The sequence below is a fragment of the Cololabis saira genome, chromosome 18, assembly GCF_033807715.1.
Source record: "Cololabis saira isolate AMF1-May2022 chromosome 18, fColSai1.1, whole genome shotgun sequence".
In the NCBI taxonomy this organism is placed as follows: domain Eukaryota; kingdom Metazoa; phylum Chordata; class Actinopteri; order Beloniformes; family Belonidae; genus Cololabis; species Cololabis saira.
Window position 1 is genome coordinate 10,916,907 of NC_084604.1, and position 19,581 is coordinate 10,936,487.

A 19,581-nucleotide genomic window follows, 5' to 3' on the forward strand; every position below is an offset into this window, starting at 1 on the left:
ATTTTTTTTAAATGTCACCAGAGGGGCTCCGTAGAATTCAAAACAAATGCTGCTTCGCGCAACTTTTCGCTCACCTTCTTGTAAATCTGGCTATTCCGGTACTTTCTACCGTCTACAAATGCCAAAATGTTCATATCCTTCATTTGCAAATTTCCCCGCTGTGGGACTAATAAAGGATTATCTTATCTTATCTTATTACATTTATAATATGATTAGTCTCCTCCTCACTCCAAAAGTGTGGCGTGGTCTTGCGTTTCTCCGTGTTTAGAAGAACGTCCTGGACTCAAAAGACCTCAAGGATTCCTTGTGAACAGAGCATGCGCAGAAAACAAATTCATGTTCCGTTTGATGGGGATATTCCGTTTGGCGTTTACATGACCGAATATTCGGCTTTTAAAAGGCGAAACCCAGGGGCAATTTTCAGGATTTAAAAAACCTGAATATGAGCAAATTCGGGTTATTCAAAGGGGTTATTGGTGTTTACATGGCCGTGCAAAACCGGGTAATTGCTAATATTCAGGTTTTAAAAGGGTTATTGACTGCATGTAAACGCAGTCAGTCTCACAACAGGAGCTTCTTCTCTGCGGTAGATCCCGGTATCCCCCCTCACCTGGCAGCGCATCAGTGTCCTCCTGAGGCCGGAGTCCCACTGCTGCAGGCCCGTGCAGGCTCTGCTCCAGTCTCTGTTCATGGCAGAGAGGCTCTCCTGCAGCCCAGGAGCTTCTTCTGCCCGCAGGTTGGCAGACAACATGATGGACTTGTAGTGAGCGAACATTTTCTGCATTTCCTGAGAATAACAAACAGTAAACATAAACCTGAGGATCAAACCTCAGCACTTGTCATTAAAGGGGACCTATTATGAAAAACACGTTTTTTTCTTGCTTTAACATATATAAAGTGGTCTCCTCTCAGCCTGCCAACTCAGAGAAGGAGGAAAGCAACCAAATTCTGCAGTGTCTGTACAGCCGCCCGGATGATCGTCCAGTGTGATGTGGATCTACGAGCCGTTCAGAATCTGTGCATTTTCGTTACGTAACCAAAATGCAAACCACGCCGTCAACTATAAAACCGTGTAACTGCATGAGAGCGTCCAACTATCGCGAAGCACTGCGTGGACGCTCTCTGTCCATCTCCCTCCAGCAGCTGCCACTTTATTGAGGTTTTTCTAGTGAAATCATATAGATAACTTCTCCTTTCAACTAACTGGATCAGCCGTTCCTCATCCATGACTGTTTCCTTCAGCGCTTTCAACCGGCTTTCAACACGAGCGACAAGAAGAAAATAGAAGCAGGGCAGTGACTGGCCGCAGTGACGCAGCGCTGCGGCGCTGCATCACCACGGCCAGTTAGGACAATCCAACAGAAAATAAAGCAATGGAATTGATTTTGACGCCGACGCTCATTCGCATCGCATGCAGTTGTATCGTGTATCGCGTCATTCAGGCAGCCAATCGGCACAGAGCCTCATTATCATAGCATCGCCCACTCATAATCCCTCATAGATAATGAGGTTAGAGAATGGGAAGATAAAGACATGGTTTAGAGGCTGAATTTCTAATTTATTTAGCAAAAACAATCAAAAGCTTGTTTTAAAGACATTCAAGGCCTGTTTAAAATAGGGATTAGATGCCACAATAGGTCCCCTTTGAGCTTGTATTTTGTGTTAAATGCCACCTTTAGTTCTTTGGCCTTGGCCTCCAGGGCCTCCACGCTGGCCGCTGAGTCGCACTGCAGGAGTCGGTCCAGCTCCGGCACCACCTTCTCCAGCCAGGAAGTGATGTGGCCCAGGTCAGACGCCAGCGGCCGAGGCTCGCGGGGGTCGGCCTGCAGGCTGCACCGGGACTGAGCCCGGAGCAGCTCCCAGCGCTCAATCACACCTGAAGGTGCAATTTTTTTTTATTAGTATAGCATCTAATACAACAAAAGTAGTCTCTAGACGCTTTCCAGAGACCCAGAACATAAACCCCTGAGCAATTATAACATAAACAATGGCAGGTAAAAACTCCCCTAGTGGGAGAAAAGCCTTAAGCCAAACAAACAACAAACAAATCGAACCTGACTGTTTGTCTGAGGCCGTCAGCCCCGTCAGCCCCATCTCCTCCGGCTGCTCCTCCTCATCCAGCATCAGAGAGACCCTCCTAATGTTCTCGATGCTGCCGCTGCACTGAGACATGAGACGCAGCTGGAAACAGAACAAAGGACACATTAAGAGGGAACACGTGTGGCAGCAGCTGCAGCTTCTGAGTCACAGGTAGTTTAAGCCGCGCTGATGTATTTATGAGACATACATAGCCCTGCTTTAGAGGAGTGCTGGTGAGGGCCGGGGTCGTCTCAGCAGGTCCCTCTCTGACTCCCGGTGAGTGCCATTGTGGAGACTCTGGAACAGACGACCTGCTTGAAGCTTCAACAAAAAGAAGAAAGTAGAAAATCAAACAGGGAACATTAAGAACAGATAGAAGTAAGAGCATCAGAGTGGGAGGATGTGGAGTAAAAGCTCATAAAGAAATATAAAACAAGGGAGGACCATTAATGATGGCTTAAAACACAAAAAAAGAAGAATGGTTGTTGGGATTAATGAACCCACTTGAGCAAAGGACACAAAAGCTTAACACTTGGTCAGGAGAAAACGGTCCGGTGCAACACATCTGGTACTGGGCTGGCACATTTAGGAGGTTTGGCCGCTTTGTGTTGCTGCAAATAAACACCTCAAGTTCCTGATGATCATTCCCACACATCAGCCTGGAGGAAATCCAGCTCATTATTCTCCACAGAGCAGCTTCAGCTGTCCTGATGCTGGTTTTCCACACATGAACAGCTTTGATTTGATTTGAGTTTTTTTATTTCGGTCCATTTGGATACAACATAGTACAACATAAAAAAAGGTCCAATATTTTAAGTGGCACCAAAAAGGTATAGGCTGAAGCCAAGGCTTATTATGCCTACCCTTTTATGAACCTCGACTAAGGAGGTTTTATACAAAACAAAACAAATAATTTGGGTTCAAACATTGAAAAAGAATGGATATATTGGACAAGTAACAAGTAAGCAAAGACAAAAAAAACAAAACAAAAAAACATACTATAAATTGCAAGAAGTGATAAATTAAGTGGTTCTTGGCAAGAGAGGTTAAGAGTAGGGTGTGTAAAAGAGAAAAAGTAATAATTTTTAAACATACCAAGTGGCTTACAGGGCACCTGGTATGATGTGGTGCTGCTTCACCAACTCCTCGGCTAAACGGCCGCTTTAAGCCTTCACCAATTGCTTTTTTGATTATGGTCAGGAGTTTAGTTAAAGAAAAGTGAAGGTAAACTAACCTGCGTTATTTTGGATGCTGTTCCAGCTCTGACATGGTAAAACAGACCCAAACCATGACACTACCACCACCATGGTTCACACTTCCACAGAGACGTGTCATTGACTCCCACTTGTATCCCACTCTATTTATTAAAAACATCTGACTCTAATTTATTTCCAAATTAACAGCTCTAGAGGTTCACATACTGAAGATAAGACCGGATCACTGAGGATCATTTTCCTCAAAGTTGAAAGAGGAAAGTCCCAATCTGCCAAACCTCAATGTTGATGTAAAAGAAAAACGAGTTTTGGAAGGTGTGAATATTTCATGTGTGTATTCAAGATTATACATCATAAAAAGGTACCAGCGCTGAAGTAAGTTCCTTCTTCATCGTGCTCTTCCTCCTCCTCATCGTCCTCGTGTGACGACGAGCCCACGTCTACGGTGTGGTCCCACTCCAGAGGCAGGGAGTCCACGCTCAGCGGCGTCTCCCTGCCCGAACGCTCCAAGGGGGACGTCAGCAGGTGGGTGGGCGTGGCCGGGAGGCTCACCTGGCCCCGCCCCAGCCACGGCCGGCCAATCAGCTCCAAGCTGGACTCCAAGGACAAGGAGGAACCAGAAAGCTCTGGTTCTTCCACCATCTGAGGCAAATACAATCAAAATAGCGGTAACTCAGACTGTCCTTCCACTTTGATTTAGATTTACCTTTTACTATTGTCCATTGTGCATTTTAGCACTGTGATTTATTCTACATTTTAAACTTTTAATACAACTTTATTTCATTATAAATTTGTATTTTTTTTTTCAGTAGTGTCACTGTTTTTTACGACGGAGTATTAGGGCCAAACTAAGACACTAAGTCGTAAAATTACGAGAATAAAGTCATAATATTACGAGAATAAAGTCGTAATATTTTGAGAATAAAGTCGTAATATTATGAGAATAAAGTCGTAATATTAAATATATTATAACTATATAAATATAACTTCACAGAATGCTCAATATTCCTCATTTTAACACAGGGAGAAGATGCTCTTCCTGTTAGAGTTCTCATAAATTATATTCTCATAATATTACGACTTTATTCTCATAAATTACGACTTTATTCTCGTAATGTTACGACTTTATTCTCGTAATGTTACGACTTTATTCTCGTAATATTACGACTTTATTCTAGTAACATTATGACTTTATTCTCGTAATGTTACGACTTTATTCTATTACGACTTTATTCTCGCAACATTATGACTTTATTCTCGTAATTTTACGACTTTATTCTCATTATATTATGACTTTATTCTCGTAATTTCGTAATCGTAATTTTTTTTTGTCTTAGTTTGGCCCTAATACTCCGTCGTAGTTTTTGTAAATGTTATTATTTATAGAATGTATATTCATTTCAAGGCCTTTCAGTCCTTACTTACAGGTAATTACAGTTAACTATACTGCTGACTTTACAAAATAGATAAGTCTCCGTTAATGTAAAATATCAGCACTCTCCTAAGAAAGAACAATAAACAGTAGCAGGGGAGATGCTGAAGACTGGCCAGCGATCTAGAAAGAGTGTGTGCTCCAGCTTACCGGGGGCTGGCTGAGGCGCTGGTGGAAGCGGACCAGCCTGCCGAAAACCTCCTGGCAGTAGGAGTGGAGCTCCTCTAGCTCGTCCTCGATCAGCGCTGCATCCTGCGGAGCACTTTTCTGGATCAGGCCCTCTCCAAACACTATCAGTCCATCAATGCGCTCGGTGTTCAGGGTGATCTCCTTCTGGAAACTCTGCGGGATGATGGACGGATGAACAGAGACTGAGTCAGGGAACACAACGGACCCAACAAGCTTGTACCTCTAAACAAGCCTAAAAGAGAAACCTTGCTAAGACAATGTTCATTCATAGTGTTGCTCACATTGAGCTGCTGTATCTTGTGATGGACGTCGCTCTCAGAGAAGTGCTCCACGTTGGTGAGCTGCAGGTCCAGCTCCGTCAGCCACACCAACATGCTCTCCCTGGTGCCTTCAAATTCCTCCCTCTGGCTGGTAAAATGCTGCCAAGACAAATAAAGAGGATGAATGGAAAATTGAAATGTTACATCCCTTTTATTTCTTGTAGGAGTGCCTTCGTAGGCCACTCAAACCGTCCCGACGGGGGCACCTTGAGTCTGCGGAGGATGGCGGCCACCCGGCGGTGCAGCGCGTCCCAGCGCTGGTTCCCCTCACGGACCGTGGCTTTGAGCTGGCTGGCTCTGTCGGTGCGGTTCTCCCGGGCCAGGCGCCGGTACTGGTTGTTGACGAGCTCCAGCTGGGTCAGGCGCTCATTCACCTGCCTTTGGAGACCCTGAGGAACAGTTACAGCCCACGTATGAAAATAGGACCTGCACTGCAAAAACTCAAAATCTTACCAGGAATATTTGTCTTATTTCTAGTTAAAATGTCTCATTTTTAGTCAGAAAATCTCATTACACTTAAAACAAGAGTCATCACCAGATAAATAACTTGTTATTTGACAATTTTCATCTGTTTCAAGTACATTTTCACATGAAATAAGTAGAAAAATCTGCCAGTGGAACAAGATTTATCTTCTCATTACAAGTAAAAAAATCATTGTTCCACTGGCAGATTTTTCTACTTATTTTAAGTGAAAATCTACTTGAAACAGGTGAAAATTGTTGTTTTTTCCAGTGATGAGTCTCGTTTTAAGTGTAATGAGATTTTTTTTTATAAAAAATTAGACATTTTAACTAGAAATAAGACAAATATTCTTGTTAAGATTTTGAGTTTTTGCAGTTTGCAACCGAGACCGGCTGTGACTCAACGTCAGTGGTCGACAGTCGGTGACTGATCGGTTGAATATTTTTTCCATTAAATGTTCATTGTTTTGCTTTTGCAACAGCAAAAAAAGACCAGCGAGTTCAAGTGAAGCCTTCGCTGGCCTCACAGCTGACCTCAAATTTCTTGAGCTCCTCCTTGGCAGCGGAGAAGAGGACGTCTGCGGAGTTGGGGTTGGCAGCATTTCTCTCGGCCATCTTCAGCCAGTCCTCAAAGCGGGAGTAATCATTGAGGAACTTGCACCAGAGTGTCCACGTCTCCTCGATCCTGCAGGGAAACATCATGTCAGCATTACAGCTTCCACAAAAAACAGTTAAAAATATGACACCTGAACAACTCAAAATGAATGATTTAAATAAGAATAAATACTTGCAGTCTGATTGCATCAGTGTTTTTTTCTTTTCTTTAAATGCTAAAATCATCTTATGAGTGTTTTGTCAGCTTCACTGTAGTCTGTGCTCATGTAAAAGTACAGTACGCCTCGTTAAATGGATAACAATGCACAACCATAGAGGAGGCCACTGTAACAAAGAGCTGGGAGGTCAAGTATGTTGATGAAGAGGTTAAAGTGGACACTAATTTGACGTGACGTGTGTTTTTGTCCCTGCCTGAGCCTCCTCTCCAGAGCCAGAGCACAGATGGTCCTCCAGCGCTGGTCCAGGCTGCGACTGGTTTCCTGTAGGGAGTCGCCCTCCGCCTCGGAGCCGCTGGCGGCGTCTTCGTCGTGTAGCAAGACGTCACAGAGACTGAGCACCGACGCAACACCTTCCGTGTGCTGCTCGATGTCCTTCTGCAGCTCCTGGACAGACAAACGAGCAGGCATTACAGCAGCGAAAACACAGAGCTCACATCGAAACCACACGTCCAAACACAGAGGGCCACTGCATGTGTGGACAGTGAGACCACCTCTCCTAAAATTAAACAAAAGGACCGGCGTGAATTATTAATGATAAACAGACACAGATAATAGGAGAGAGTAACAGAGAACCACCACTAACAACACCTGGCAAAACGTATGGAGCCGCCACTCCTGAACAATGTTCATTGATATGCTTTATCCCACATAGAACTGTTTCATTCAAAAAGCTGAGCATTTTATAAATAAATATAAATGAAATTGTAGTAATCAATGGCAGAGTACTCGTAGACGACATCCAGCAGTGGAAACTGTGGAACCGATAAATATAGAACACTAATATAAATGATCTTGATACGCTAACAGAAACTATACCTTAATTATTACCAACTATATATTTATTATGACAAGCTATTGCTTAAATATCCAACTGTCTAAATTATGTTGTCCTCAATCGTGAGTGACCACATTTATTTTCTTCTCTTCTTTGTTCATTTTCTTTGTTTTGTTCGTTCGTTTCGTTTTCTTCTTATTAGTATCTTTTTTTTTTCCTTTTCTGTAGTCTGCCTTTTGTTGAAAAGGATAGGTAAAATAAGCCATGAGGCTTCAGCCTATACCTTTTTGGTCTAAAAAAAAAGAAAAGAAATGTGTATATATATATATACATACCTGTGTGTATACATATACAGTGTGCATATGCAAATATCTTTAATGTAAATGACCAAAACAAAATAAACTACAACAACTACAGCAGTAGCACCTGACCGACTGACAGGAAACATCACCTCAGCAAGACAGCTGACACTTCTAACTCTGGAAAGGATTTGTTTTTTAAACTCCTTTAAGAAGTAACTCAACAGAGTGGCAAATGATGTTGGTTCAGGTCAGCTGTGTCGTCAATTGAACAGAATAGGAGGGGTGTAAACGGGAAAAATAAGAGCAGTCCGAGGAAGATGAGACCATCATCAGGACCATAAACTAAAATCAATGTGGCTTTTTACAAAAAAAAAAATCAAAACATTCAGAAACAGGATTTATTGTTTAAAAACGCAGTCATCGGTGACTTGGAGTTGCGTGTCAGATAAAACAGCGGGGGAGATATCTTCCCTGAAATATGCAGCAAACACTCTGGAGTACGACTGGACGTTTATGCAGGGAAGGGGGAAAAAAAAGTCCTCTTTTACAAAGCTCCATCTCAGAAGATGATGTGAGAGAGCATGAACCTGAATTAAATTATTTTTATGAGTAAAATTCATGACTCTAAAAGCAGAGGCTGCTGTGAACACCAGAGGAGGTGCACCGACGCACAAATTTGTGATTTTTGTGGTTCATGAATGGGATCAGAAATATGACATGAGAAATATAACACAGGGAGAAATAGTTTTTATATAGAAGGAAACCTCAAGCAATGACAAGGATGTGTGATTTGAAGCAGCCCAAGTGTGTTAATTACAGGCGCCAGCGTTCCAACTTTCAGATTGAAGCCAACCCAGTGGTAAGAAAGTCTCAGTTCATTGACCACCAGTTCAGGCGCTGGCTCCAAGAGGAAGTCAGTCTCTGCTGACTCCCACACCACAATACCCAGCCACAGGGAATTAATAAATACATTTTCAGCTCACTTAAGCAATTAGGACTGTACTGACCTCTGAGCAAAGCTTCTGAGATGTGAATCAAGACCTTCCAGAGAATAGTCGTTCATATTTTAAAGGGAATATAACTATACCCACAGGTGTTCTTGACTGTACCTGGTAATGAAGCTTTCTGATTCTGACTGACTTTGGGCTGGTCTGGACAAATCTTAATGAAGTAGCGAATGCTAACTCTCAGACGTAAGTTGCTTTGGATAAAAGCGTCTGCTAAATGACTGTAGTAGTAGCGGTAGTAATGAAGCATCGGCTAAACCAGGGGTCGGCAACCCAAAATGTTGAAAGAGCCATATTGGACCAAAAACACAAAAAACAAATATGTCTGGAGCCGCAAAAAATTAAAAGTGTTGTATAAGCCTTAGAATGAAGGCAACACATGCTGCATCTATATTAGTTATAATTGGGGGAAGATTTTTTTCTTCATTATGCACTTCGATAAAAAAGTTGAAATGTTGAGAAAAAAGTTGAAATGTCGAGAAAAAACACAAAATTTTGAGAAAAAGTCGAAATGTCAAGATTAATGTTAAAAGTACAATCTTGAGAAAAAAGTCGAAATGTCGAGAAAAAAGTCGAAATGTTGAGAAAAAAGTTGAAATGTCGAGAAAGAAGTCAAAATTTCGAGAAAAAAGTTGAAATGATGAGAAAAATTGAAAATAGAAATATCGAGATTAAATATGAAAGGAAAAAGGAAGAAAAAAAGAGAAAAAAGGAAAAAAAGAAAAAAAGAAGAAAAAAAAAAAAAAAAAAAAGGTCAAACATTTGTGAAAAAGCACCAGGGAGCCACTAGGGCGGCGCTAAAGAGCCGCATGCGGCTCTAGAGCTGCGGGTTGCCGACCCCTGGGCTAAACCATTTCTGATTTCACCATGAAAAGTCCTGTAGCTTTTCATGGAGAAGCATCATATCCGGCACTTGGCGTTCCGCTTTGTCCCTTCTGCTGGACCCCTTCAAAGGGCATCCACACTTCTCTTTCATTTAAAACTGCTGTTGGAGCTGTTCTTCATCAGCTCCAACTCCAACAAAATCCGCTGTCAAAGAAAAGCAACACTGGTGGGTAAACACTCAGCCAATGAGTTTCATGTGATTTCAAGAAAGATTGCAGCGATTTGCCGTTAAATTGCTTCGCAGCACGTACGACCTCGGGGCAAAACTACGAAAGTTACACAACAATGTTGAGGCAACAGTGTTCCCTTTGTGTGGAGTTGATGGAGAAGCAGAAATCATGCTGAAGTCTGCGGTGACCTGCAGTCAACCAGGCAGTGGTGGGTTTGCTTGACAAAGGGAGGAACCCTGCTAGAGAGTTAGACCAGTTACTAGTCCTCATTTTAGATGCAAACCATCCTTGAAATGAGGATGATTGGACAAATTTGATAAGGATTAACGTAAAGTAATATTCCAACCGGCTTCCCAAACCTGAGCTTTCAACCCATTTACAACGTGGCACCATGCAGTGCAAGCAGAAAGAGACTTCAAGAGCACAGACAACACTTGGTGATGTCACAGGGGACTTGTCCAGTTCTTCTTATACAGTCAGTGGTTAATCACTGCGATGTTGTGTGTGTGTGTGCGTGTGTGTCTACCTGCTGCTCAGCCAGCCTCCTCTGGATCTCCCGTTCATGGCAGACGCTGTAGGTGATGGGTCTGGACAGCTCGGCCTCGATGCGAGACAGCCACGATCGAAGGTTGCTCATGTTCTTATCCAGCTGCTGCACCGCCACCAGAGTCTCCTTCAGCTTCTTCACCCTGAAAGCACACAAACACTCATTGATTTACAAGCTAAATAATCCAAAGTTCATGTGGAACTTGTGACTGTTTACAACATTCTGCGATGGGCGACATGTCCACACCCTCTCCTCCACATGACAGCTGAGACAGAGCTGGTGACACTTCAGTGATCTCCAAGGGAAATTCTGAACCCGCAACACAATCAGGTATCTTTCCGAAAACGAGAGTCACCATGACAACTGTCCCCTCCACGAACACACACTACACCATTACATAGCAACTAAGGGACAAAAGGCTCTCTTTGGGAGGATTAAAAACCTGAAGTGTGCCCCTTTCTGGAGTCTGAGTTCAGTTCCCCATTCAGTCCTTTCTCTCGTGTTGCGGTCCAGCAGAGTCTGTCAGAGCGACGAGGGAGACGCTTTCTATCGAAATAATAGGAGCTACAAAAACAGGAGTGGATGTAAGTCTCGGCCTGAAGAATGAATGAAAATGACCACAACCCATGCTGCCCACACTGCTGCGAAGAAGTGAGTCACTTAAGATCCAAACATTGCAGTCAACGTGTCTGTCATTTTTGGTTATTTACTACTTCCATTAAATTAAATTAAATCAAACAGAGCTATTGGCATTTGTTTTGTATGTATTTGGTATCAAATCCAAACTGGCAAGCGTTTGAGAAGTCATGTTGTCTTAGTCACTAAGATTTCTCCCGCGGATGCCGTGAACAAATTCCTCTCAGCAGTGAATAGAACAGTTTTTGAGGTATGTGATTGTGAATAAGAATCGGTTGGGTTGATGACGCAAAGCAGAGGATGAAGTTAAAAATGTGCTGCTGGAATGTGTCCAAAGTGCTGAAAACGTCAGTATAAATTTGGAGTAATGGAGAAAGAAAAAAAGGCTGCTGCAAAAGGCTTTCTTGAGATTCTCAACCATATCCATATTTTTTTTTAAATATTCAGGGACTGTTTGCTGACAGAATTGAGTCCCATCTACCTGCTGCTTGTTAAAATGCTCAATGCCATCAGGACCGTTGCTTGATCATAAAATACTGCACATTTCTGTTCTCTGTTACACTCTTCAGCTCGGTTTCAATCATTCCTGTAAACGTCAATCTCTTATGTAATTATAGATTTGCCATCTCCTGTTTTATGTACATCAGTTATTTGGATTTTCATACACCTACGGAGCTGCTTAGACGAGCCTTTGGCCGCCGGCTGCTGGAAAGAGCTTGAAGAGTTCGTATTTGTGGATCTTTGACAGCAGCATCTACCATCTAGTAGTATGAGGGCTTGGTGTACGTTTTCTGGGAATTAAAACTTCACTAAAGTGATTGTTTTTTTTTTTGTGTTTTTTTTTTACAAAGTGTGCCTTTCCTTTCCTTTTTTCCACTTTACAATTGTGCAAAAAAAAAAAAAAAAAAGATGTTCAATCCAAATTCTATGACTTTTGGGGATAACTTTCATATAAAATGTAATTTTGAAGACTAGTCCATGTGTCCAGTGAGACCTGATTCAAATATCTGGTCATTTTAAACTATTTTATAAAGATGCACCTCATACATGGATTAAAAAGGAGGTGAACAAATAATATATAAGTTGGTTGTTTGTGTTTGTATTAAATGCTTGTTAAGATGTAAAGTTGAGGATGTGATGTGAACTATACGGCACACGTGACGCACATGACTACAGATTGATGGCCATGTAATGAAGACATAATAAAGTTAGTGTAAATGAATCCTAGACAACACTCCTCTGCTCTTCTGAAGCCCTTTTTCTCCCTTTCACTGCCTCTGCACCTCTGACAGGCGGACAAAGGCCAGCGGCTTCACATGGAGGCCAAACAAAGACCCTGAACCCGGTGGGGGGTGCTTGTTCAGGAAAAGGACAGGAGCAGAATAGACGGAGAAAATGAAGCCAAAAAGAGTTGCAGGAAGAGTGGAGACGTACTGTAGTTGGTGGACAGAGTTATTAAAGTCGAGGTGACCACAGGAGGGCCTAAAATCACACTTACAATTTACACTCCGACTCTCTGTAGCTTTTTACTGCACATTTATATTATTTCTAATAAACTTTGTTGGTAACTGACATCTGACTTACGGGGTGATTTAAAAATAAGCTTTCACACTGAACACAACTCACTTCTGTGTCTTCTTTTTCTTAATCCTTGCTCTGTAATGTAATTTCAACCACGAGGAAGCAGCAGATCCCAGTTTTTAGCAGGAGATGTTGGCCAACTCTTTATCTTTGGAGATCCCACCTCATCTACAGAACATGCAGTGAAACCCAGTGGTCTTTAAACCGGCCTCACATGCCGACACACCCTTCCTGCTCAGCCCTCACCCCCCCAGCCTCCTTAAGAGTCCTCCCACCAACAGACCACAAAAAGAGGGGGTGGTCAGCGCACATATGGTTCTGTCTGGATGTAAGCACAGCTCTTTTCTCTCATGCTGGTGGGGGCAGGTAGGGTGTGGATGGTTATGGGGGGGGGGGGTCTGATTCTCCTGCTCTTCTGCAGGACTGTCCATCTGTCTGAAGAGATAGTTCAACAACAAAAGGGCTTAACCTCTACAGTCTGGACATTACAGGTCACGTATTCCTGACAGCTGCACAGCATGGCTGACAACAGCAGGTGGATGGATACCCATAGCAGCCATTGTTTACTTCCAGGCGTGTAATTAAAGCTTCCCAGTCCTTAATTATGCTTTTTGCTGCCCAAGGAGCTTTGCTGTTAAGAGTACTTCTGCAGGGGCGTAATGATGTGAATTTAGAGTGCAGTACTTTGCAAGTTGTTCATCTTAGCCGAACGCAAAATCACAGTTTGCCATTTCATTCAGCCATCATCTTACCATTTGTCTTTGTAAAGTGCTTGTTAAAACGACACAAACAAGACTCTCCCGGAAAGTGCTTAATTGATATAAACAAGCATGGTATCCCACTGTGCAGCCAGCGAGGCAGCTGTGGCCGCTCTCACCTGGCTTCAATGTGGTGGAAGAGGCCGTGCCACCGCTGATTGATTTCCTGCAGCGAGCCGTGGACCTGGCTCTGCTTGGCCTCGTCGCTGGCGACAAGTAGCTGCTCCCCCAGCTGCTTCAGGTGGCTCTTGTTCTCGCTGAACAAATTGATCTCCTCCATGCAGTCCTGAGGAAACACAAGGTTTACCATAAAGATTATCAGACCTCTCTCTTTATTCAGCTCTCCACAGCTGCACAATACCAGGAAAGGTCTTCACTAACTACATTCAAATTAGAATGGAGTATGAAGTGTAGTATATTATGTTCCCATCTCATTAAACAGGCCTCAACAACCATCCTGGAGAGTTGAAGCCAATCTATTACCCTCCTGGCTAAATGAGGTTGCTTCATGAGTGTACAGGGAGGTACAAAAGGCTCTCGTTTGCTGAAAGGACAACTGTTGTGTGTGAAAAAAATAAGAGTAATGAAGCGTCCCAATCCAGGTCACCATCTGTTATTAACGGGATAATGCACGTTGCTCATCTATGGAGTTTTATCATTCCTACCGAGGGGTTAAGGATGCCCGGATTCAGGTTTCACATATTGAAATAGTATGAAAATAGTTTGTTAATTAAGGTTTCATTGTGAACAAAGGGTGATACAAATATCCAGTCGAGGGGAAAATGAGTAAACCCTTTGTCAGGTTTTACATGTCAGGAAATAATAAATCTGGCCTGGTCCTTACCAGGTCTTAAAATGATTTGAATACACCCTCGGATGAACAACGTGACACTCATTATTAATTTGATTTACAGGATAGAGGTGCAGGATAGGCAAAAATAAGCTCCGGCTTCAGCCTTTTTCAGTTACACAATTTGTGTTATTGTGTAAAACTGATTTGTGTTAATTGTGATGATGTTTGTCACTTACTGTATAGACACAAAAGACAAGTGTTATATAATGTATTGTAACCAAAATAAACAATCATTAATTTACCAAAGAATCAAAATGCACAAGTAATATACTGAAAAAAGAGTTTTTCCTGCTGTGCTTTACAATGTTGCTTCAGATCATTGAGCCTAGAATGTTTTTGTTTTTAGTCCAAAACAGAATTTCAGTGAAGATTAGATCTGGACTGGACTGTGCAATGCCAACGGCAACATGTCAGCTCAGCGAAGAGACATTTCTAAAAACAGTGTTTTCAGACCAGACACCAACCATCTAACTGTTGGGTTGAAGCTCATGTGGAACTATGATTTGTTGCAGTTCCTCGACTCACGGACAGAGTCTGGCTGCAGTCACTCTCCATCCATGTTAAAATGTCCAACTTTAGAGCAGAAATAAACATATTTACAGCCTGGTTAAGAAACCAGGCTGTTTGATTTCACACCCGTGGAGGGGGGAATTTTTTGTACCACGCCAGGAGAATTTATATAAATCATTAAGTTTATTCCTAATATGATTGACTGACAGTTGGCTCAGGCCGTGGCTAGCCGTCATCACTTCCTCATCCGTAATGGCCATGCTACCGCGTTTAGTGAAGCAACCAGCTGTTACAGTGATTTTGCTGTCGGGTCAACATGTTAAGCGTTACATCCCATTAGTCATTTCAGCTCTGCAGATATTTGGTTGGGGTTCGGATGAAGGAGCCGGGACCAAAGCTGACTTTGATGCTTCCTCCATTGTTTTATACAGTCTATGGTTCTTGCCAAATTTTAAGTTATCTTAAAATGACACAAAGGAACTAGTCACACTTTTAGCTCAGAGTCAATTTTATGACACTGTCCAAGCTTTACTTTGTTCATCTCTTGCTTGGTCATTCTCTCATTTTGTCATCACTTTCTTGATTATTTTACCCACATAGGCCATAATGTCCACTGCAGCTCTATAAGCCGCTTTCATTGTTGCTGATGTGTGACACAGTGCTTTAAGTTGATCCACTGTTGTGAAAAAAGAGGACAAGGACAAGAGTCCACAGTGATGTTGGGTGGTTTTTGATGACAGTAGGAACAGGAGAGCGTGACAGCTAGATAACTCTTCCTAAAAGTAAGCAAATATTCCTTCGAATAAAACTGATGATGAGGTTTTAAAGGATCATAGTTGCTTTTGTCCTGATATACACAACTTTGAAATTGACAGGAGGTGACATTCAAATTACAGTAGCCTTTATGTCTCTCTTTTTTTTCTTCTAAAACAAACACGTTATACGTTCACTCACACACACTACGACACATCACATGCTCACCAAACTGCACCCATCACTGTCTTGTCTTTTCTTTCCTACTTTTTCACGTTCCACTTTCTGTGATCTTAGTCCTATTTGGCAGAATTTTTCAATTCTTTGTTATTTTTATTTTCCTTTTCTCGAGGGACTAATAAAATATGGTAGACCGTCAAGAGGGCTGGTGAAGGAACCACAACCAAGCACACCCAAAAACAACAACCCTTTGTTGGAAAATTAAAATGCATTTATATGTGGCTTTTGGGTTTGTTATTAACCATTAATATATATGCAGACAATAAATGTCAGAGGTTAATTTTATAGAGTAATGCACACTTTAATGTGTTTTTCTAAACTGTGTGACTAAAAGAAAAAGGATATTCCATGGAAAGCTTCTTTAAGGCTCTCTGAGATAAGATGCTGTCAGCGGGGGTTTTATTTTAGAACTGTTCCAGCAAAAACCTTGAAAAAGCCTGTATTTCTTTAGAATGACACATCATCTCCGTGGCCTCGTACCTTCTTCAGTTTTTCCACCATTTCCTCGATGCTCAGATCTTCCTTGTGGCACACCTTGTTGTCCATCTGAGTCAGCCAGTCACAGAACTCTTTGTTCTTGTCATTGAAGATGGTCCAGGCATTGAGGCGGTCAGCTATTTCTTGCCTTCGTAAGGATACCTTTGAAGAATTCATGTGAAAACAGATACATTTAGTGTCTTAGCAATTTTTCAATGTGTAGCCCTGTGAAACATGATATAATGTACGTCATATATGTTTTTTTAATAACAATTTCTATATATTAGCAGAAATATTTATTTCATATGATATTCTATCTTGCGCAATTTCCAAAAGTCATAAAATACTTCACTCTGAAAGAATAGTGCAGCTGCAGAGATGCTTGTGGTGCGTACTAAGCAACAGCAGGAAATAAATCGATACCTGTGCGTCTTCTGTTCTTTTTCCATTAAATCACAACCACTGGACAGAAACTTGGAGTGTGCATGTCTGAGCCTCGGTGTTATATCTAAACAGCAGCTCTTCTAGGCAAGTGTCATCCAGCTTTTGTGGCAAACAAACGGGGAGTAATTGCTACCAAAAATTAAATACACTATGAAACTAATGATCCTTGCAACAACAACAACAACAACAACAACACATCTGACTCAGTTACAAACTCACGTTTTTTTGACAAAAGACTCACTGGAACAGGTACAAACATAACTGTTTAAGCTGTATAAAAGATGAGGGGCCAATAAGGCATCGAACTTTGAATGCTGGGTTCAAATATTTGTCAGAATTCAGAAAAACACTGACCAAAACATAACACAACAAAGTATGTATATTATAATAAAAATAACTTCAGTCAGTTCCGTTTAAAGTCTCCTATATATGTATGTATGTATGTATGTATGTATGTATGTATGTATGTATGTATGTGTATATATATATATATATATATATATATATATATATATATATATATATATATATATATATATATATATATATATATATATATAGATGAGTATAGTAATTACATAGTATAGAGCTGATAATATGCTGTAAAACCAAACAAATATTGCTCTTTCTTGATAAAGTGAGGCTGTGAGCACATTTAATCTCTATCAGAATCAGTAATCAACTGAATTGAGAGAAACCTCAGAACATCTGGCTATTTGGAGAAATTAACAAGGTCCATTTTCCTAATGACGGTTCAATGCTGTAAAAACAGCTCTTTACAAGGCGGAGGAAGGGGCTGATGATCTTTTGTATGTTTCGGGGCTTAGCTCATCCGCAGGGCAGGGATTGCAGCCGCTTCATTTTTCTGTTCAGGGGCATTTCTTCCAATCAAGTGTGCGCTGCTTTGGCTTAAAAGCAGCGACACCGACGGGGCCCTCTGTACTGTGAAGACTTTGGGGTGTATTGTGAGCTGCGGTCACCCTGAGAGGAGTTTGTGCTGCGCCAGGAACAATAGAGACTGCCCCCGAGTCCCCTCGGCCCATCCCGGCCATCTGCTCGTCACACTCATTCCAGTGGCTTTTCCCATCTGCAACCTGTTAAACTACGAAGAGCTCAGGTCCATGTCGTATGATCATGTCAGGAAAGGTTGAAATAAAATCTCACTGCTGAATTAAATCTGTACATTTTTTGCAAATGTTTGAGAAAAAAGTACTTTTCCCTGCATATTAGGTGCTATAGTGAACATCTGTCAGGTTAACACATCATGACTAATACAGAAGTCCCTGAATTAGTGTAAAATTGAGAGCAATCAGATCATTACTGCAAAGCATCTGCAACCTGTGCAGAGATAATCAAGGCACACAAAACATTTCTTGGCCGCTCTTAAATCATCTGTGAATATCAGTAACTCCTGCCAGAACAAGAGCAGGTGAAAGCAGCCACTTCAACTGTGGACCCATTTATCACAACTAAAACAAAAAAAAACACTTACAGCTTTATAATAACTGACAGAAATGCCCAACGCTTGTCATAAATGCTGCTTTCTTTTGAACAAGCATCACACGTGTTTACGCCAAAAGACTTAGCTGCAGGAATGTGAGCCTTTGTGGAGATCACATAATGTAATCTTAGAGCGGCCTAACCCTGTGCTCGTACACCAATCCAGCAGCCAGAATCAGCTCAGTTAAAACCAACTTCCAACCAAAACATGAATGTGGGTTGGGGACACCTTTTCAATGGAAATGTTAATAACACAAATTACTTTAACCTTTACACAGGCAAGTTGCAGAGAGTTTTAAATGAGAGGACCAGATGTAGTTTTCCCTCCATGAACCTGCACATGCTGCCTCTTTTATCAAACAAATGAGCGGAGCGAGTGGGTGTTTTCAACCTCAAAAGTGCACAAGCTTTGTGCTGCTGGTTGCCGCCAAGAAGCTGCTGGTGGAAGTTGAATTCTCTCTCTCTCTTTTTTCCACAAACTTGTGTCTCCACCTGTTTCATCTACAGTGTTCTGGTTGATCCTGGTGTTAGTGGTAAAATCAGAGTTGTTGTTCAGCTCTCACCTTCATACACAGCTCTCCCCACTGACCGCTGAGCTGCTCCAGCTGCTGCTCCAGCACAGCCGAGTCAGTGGCCGCCACATATTGGGTCAGGTCCGTCTTCATGGTGGCCAGTTCCTTCAGTCGGGCGGCCAGACGCTGCAGAGAGAGCTCGGCCTCCTGCATGACACAGACAAACACACAGCGGCCCGTCAGACAGCCATGCAGAAGTTGTGTGCACAAGCAGTTTCACTTCTCGCTCCTGTTCGCTCTGGCCATCCAGATTAAAGGACTGTGGATGATGGGACAGGGGGAGGGTAGAAGGGGTGAACAGGGGGGAGGGGAGTGAAAGCATGGGGGTATTAAATAAGGGAAAGGGGGGTAAAACTCAGAGGATTTATGGTTGGATGGAGGCAGCTACTGGTGGAGTTGAGGGGACAACTTTAAGCAGTTTTTAGAGCACCCATGACTAACCCATGATGTTTTCTCTCGACAAACTGAGACGTTCAGTCGTCCAGAAAATAAAGCACGTACTCCTTAAAATTGTTAGGTATCAAAATATTACTAAAAAAGAAGGAAAAGAAATGAGTGCCGCAAGCAAGATCTTAAAATGAGGTCAATAAAACCTCAGACAAACACAGGACAATCCACAACAAAGTACAAATATGCTATCATTTAACAAAATGAGTTATTTAATAAAAACTCAGCCAAAATACAGAATCAGTATGTGGAAAAATGCAAAAACGCTCCACTATTGTAGAAACACCTCACTAATAACTATGGCCTTTGCTCTGACTTGTTTCATTTCTTTTTCACCCCTTTCTTTGGAGGTCTGCTGGTGTTTCTGGGATCATTGTCTGATGGCATGACCCAGTTTCAGGCAGCTGTCGGACAGATGGCCTCACATTTCACCCCGAACATCTAATACAAAAGAGTCCACGCGCGACTGCAGGGTTCCTACGTCTAGTGGCTACAAAATGTGGCCAGATCATTCCTCCGACACTACCGCGCTCCACAGCCGACATGTTTGTAGTCACATTCTTCTGATGTTTGATTTCTTTTAACAAAGATTATT

The 19,581-nt window shown here is 42.1% G+C and overlaps 1 protein-coding gene across 1 annotated transcript in view; it reads right to left on the minus strand.

Moving 5' to 3' along the window:
• The window catches only part of LOC133418557 (nesprin-2), a 112,933-nt gene that overhangs the window by 4,791 nt on the left and 88,561 nt on the right, over positions 1-19,581 (minus strand). The window contains exons 94-107 of the mRNA XM_061707307.1: positions 18,531-18,686; positions 16,027-16,185; positions 13,310-13,476; positions 10,195-10,357; positions 6,723-6,913; positions 6,231-6,381; positions 5,441-5,623; positions 5,196-5,333; positions 4,876-5,067; positions 3,659-3,935; positions 2,288-2,400; positions 2,055-2,181; positions 1,674-1,876; positions 611-787 (exon numbers count right to left, since the gene is read on the minus strand). Coding sequence (XP_061563291.1) covers positions 611-787; positions 1,674-1,876; positions 2,055-2,181; positions 2,288-2,400; positions 3,659-3,935; positions 4,876-5,067; positions 5,196-5,333; positions 5,441-5,623; positions 6,231-6,381; positions 6,723-6,913; positions 10,195-10,357; positions 13,310-13,476; positions 16,027-16,185; positions 18,531-18,686 — 2,397 coding nt within the window. The remainder of the gene's footprint in view (positions 1-610; positions 788-1,673; positions 1,877-2,054; positions 2,182-2,287; positions 2,401-3,658; positions 3,936-4,875; positions 5,068-5,195; positions 5,334-5,440; positions 5,624-6,230; positions 6,382-6,722; positions 6,914-10,194; positions 10,358-13,309; positions 13,477-16,026; positions 16,186-18,530; positions 18,687-19,581) is intronic.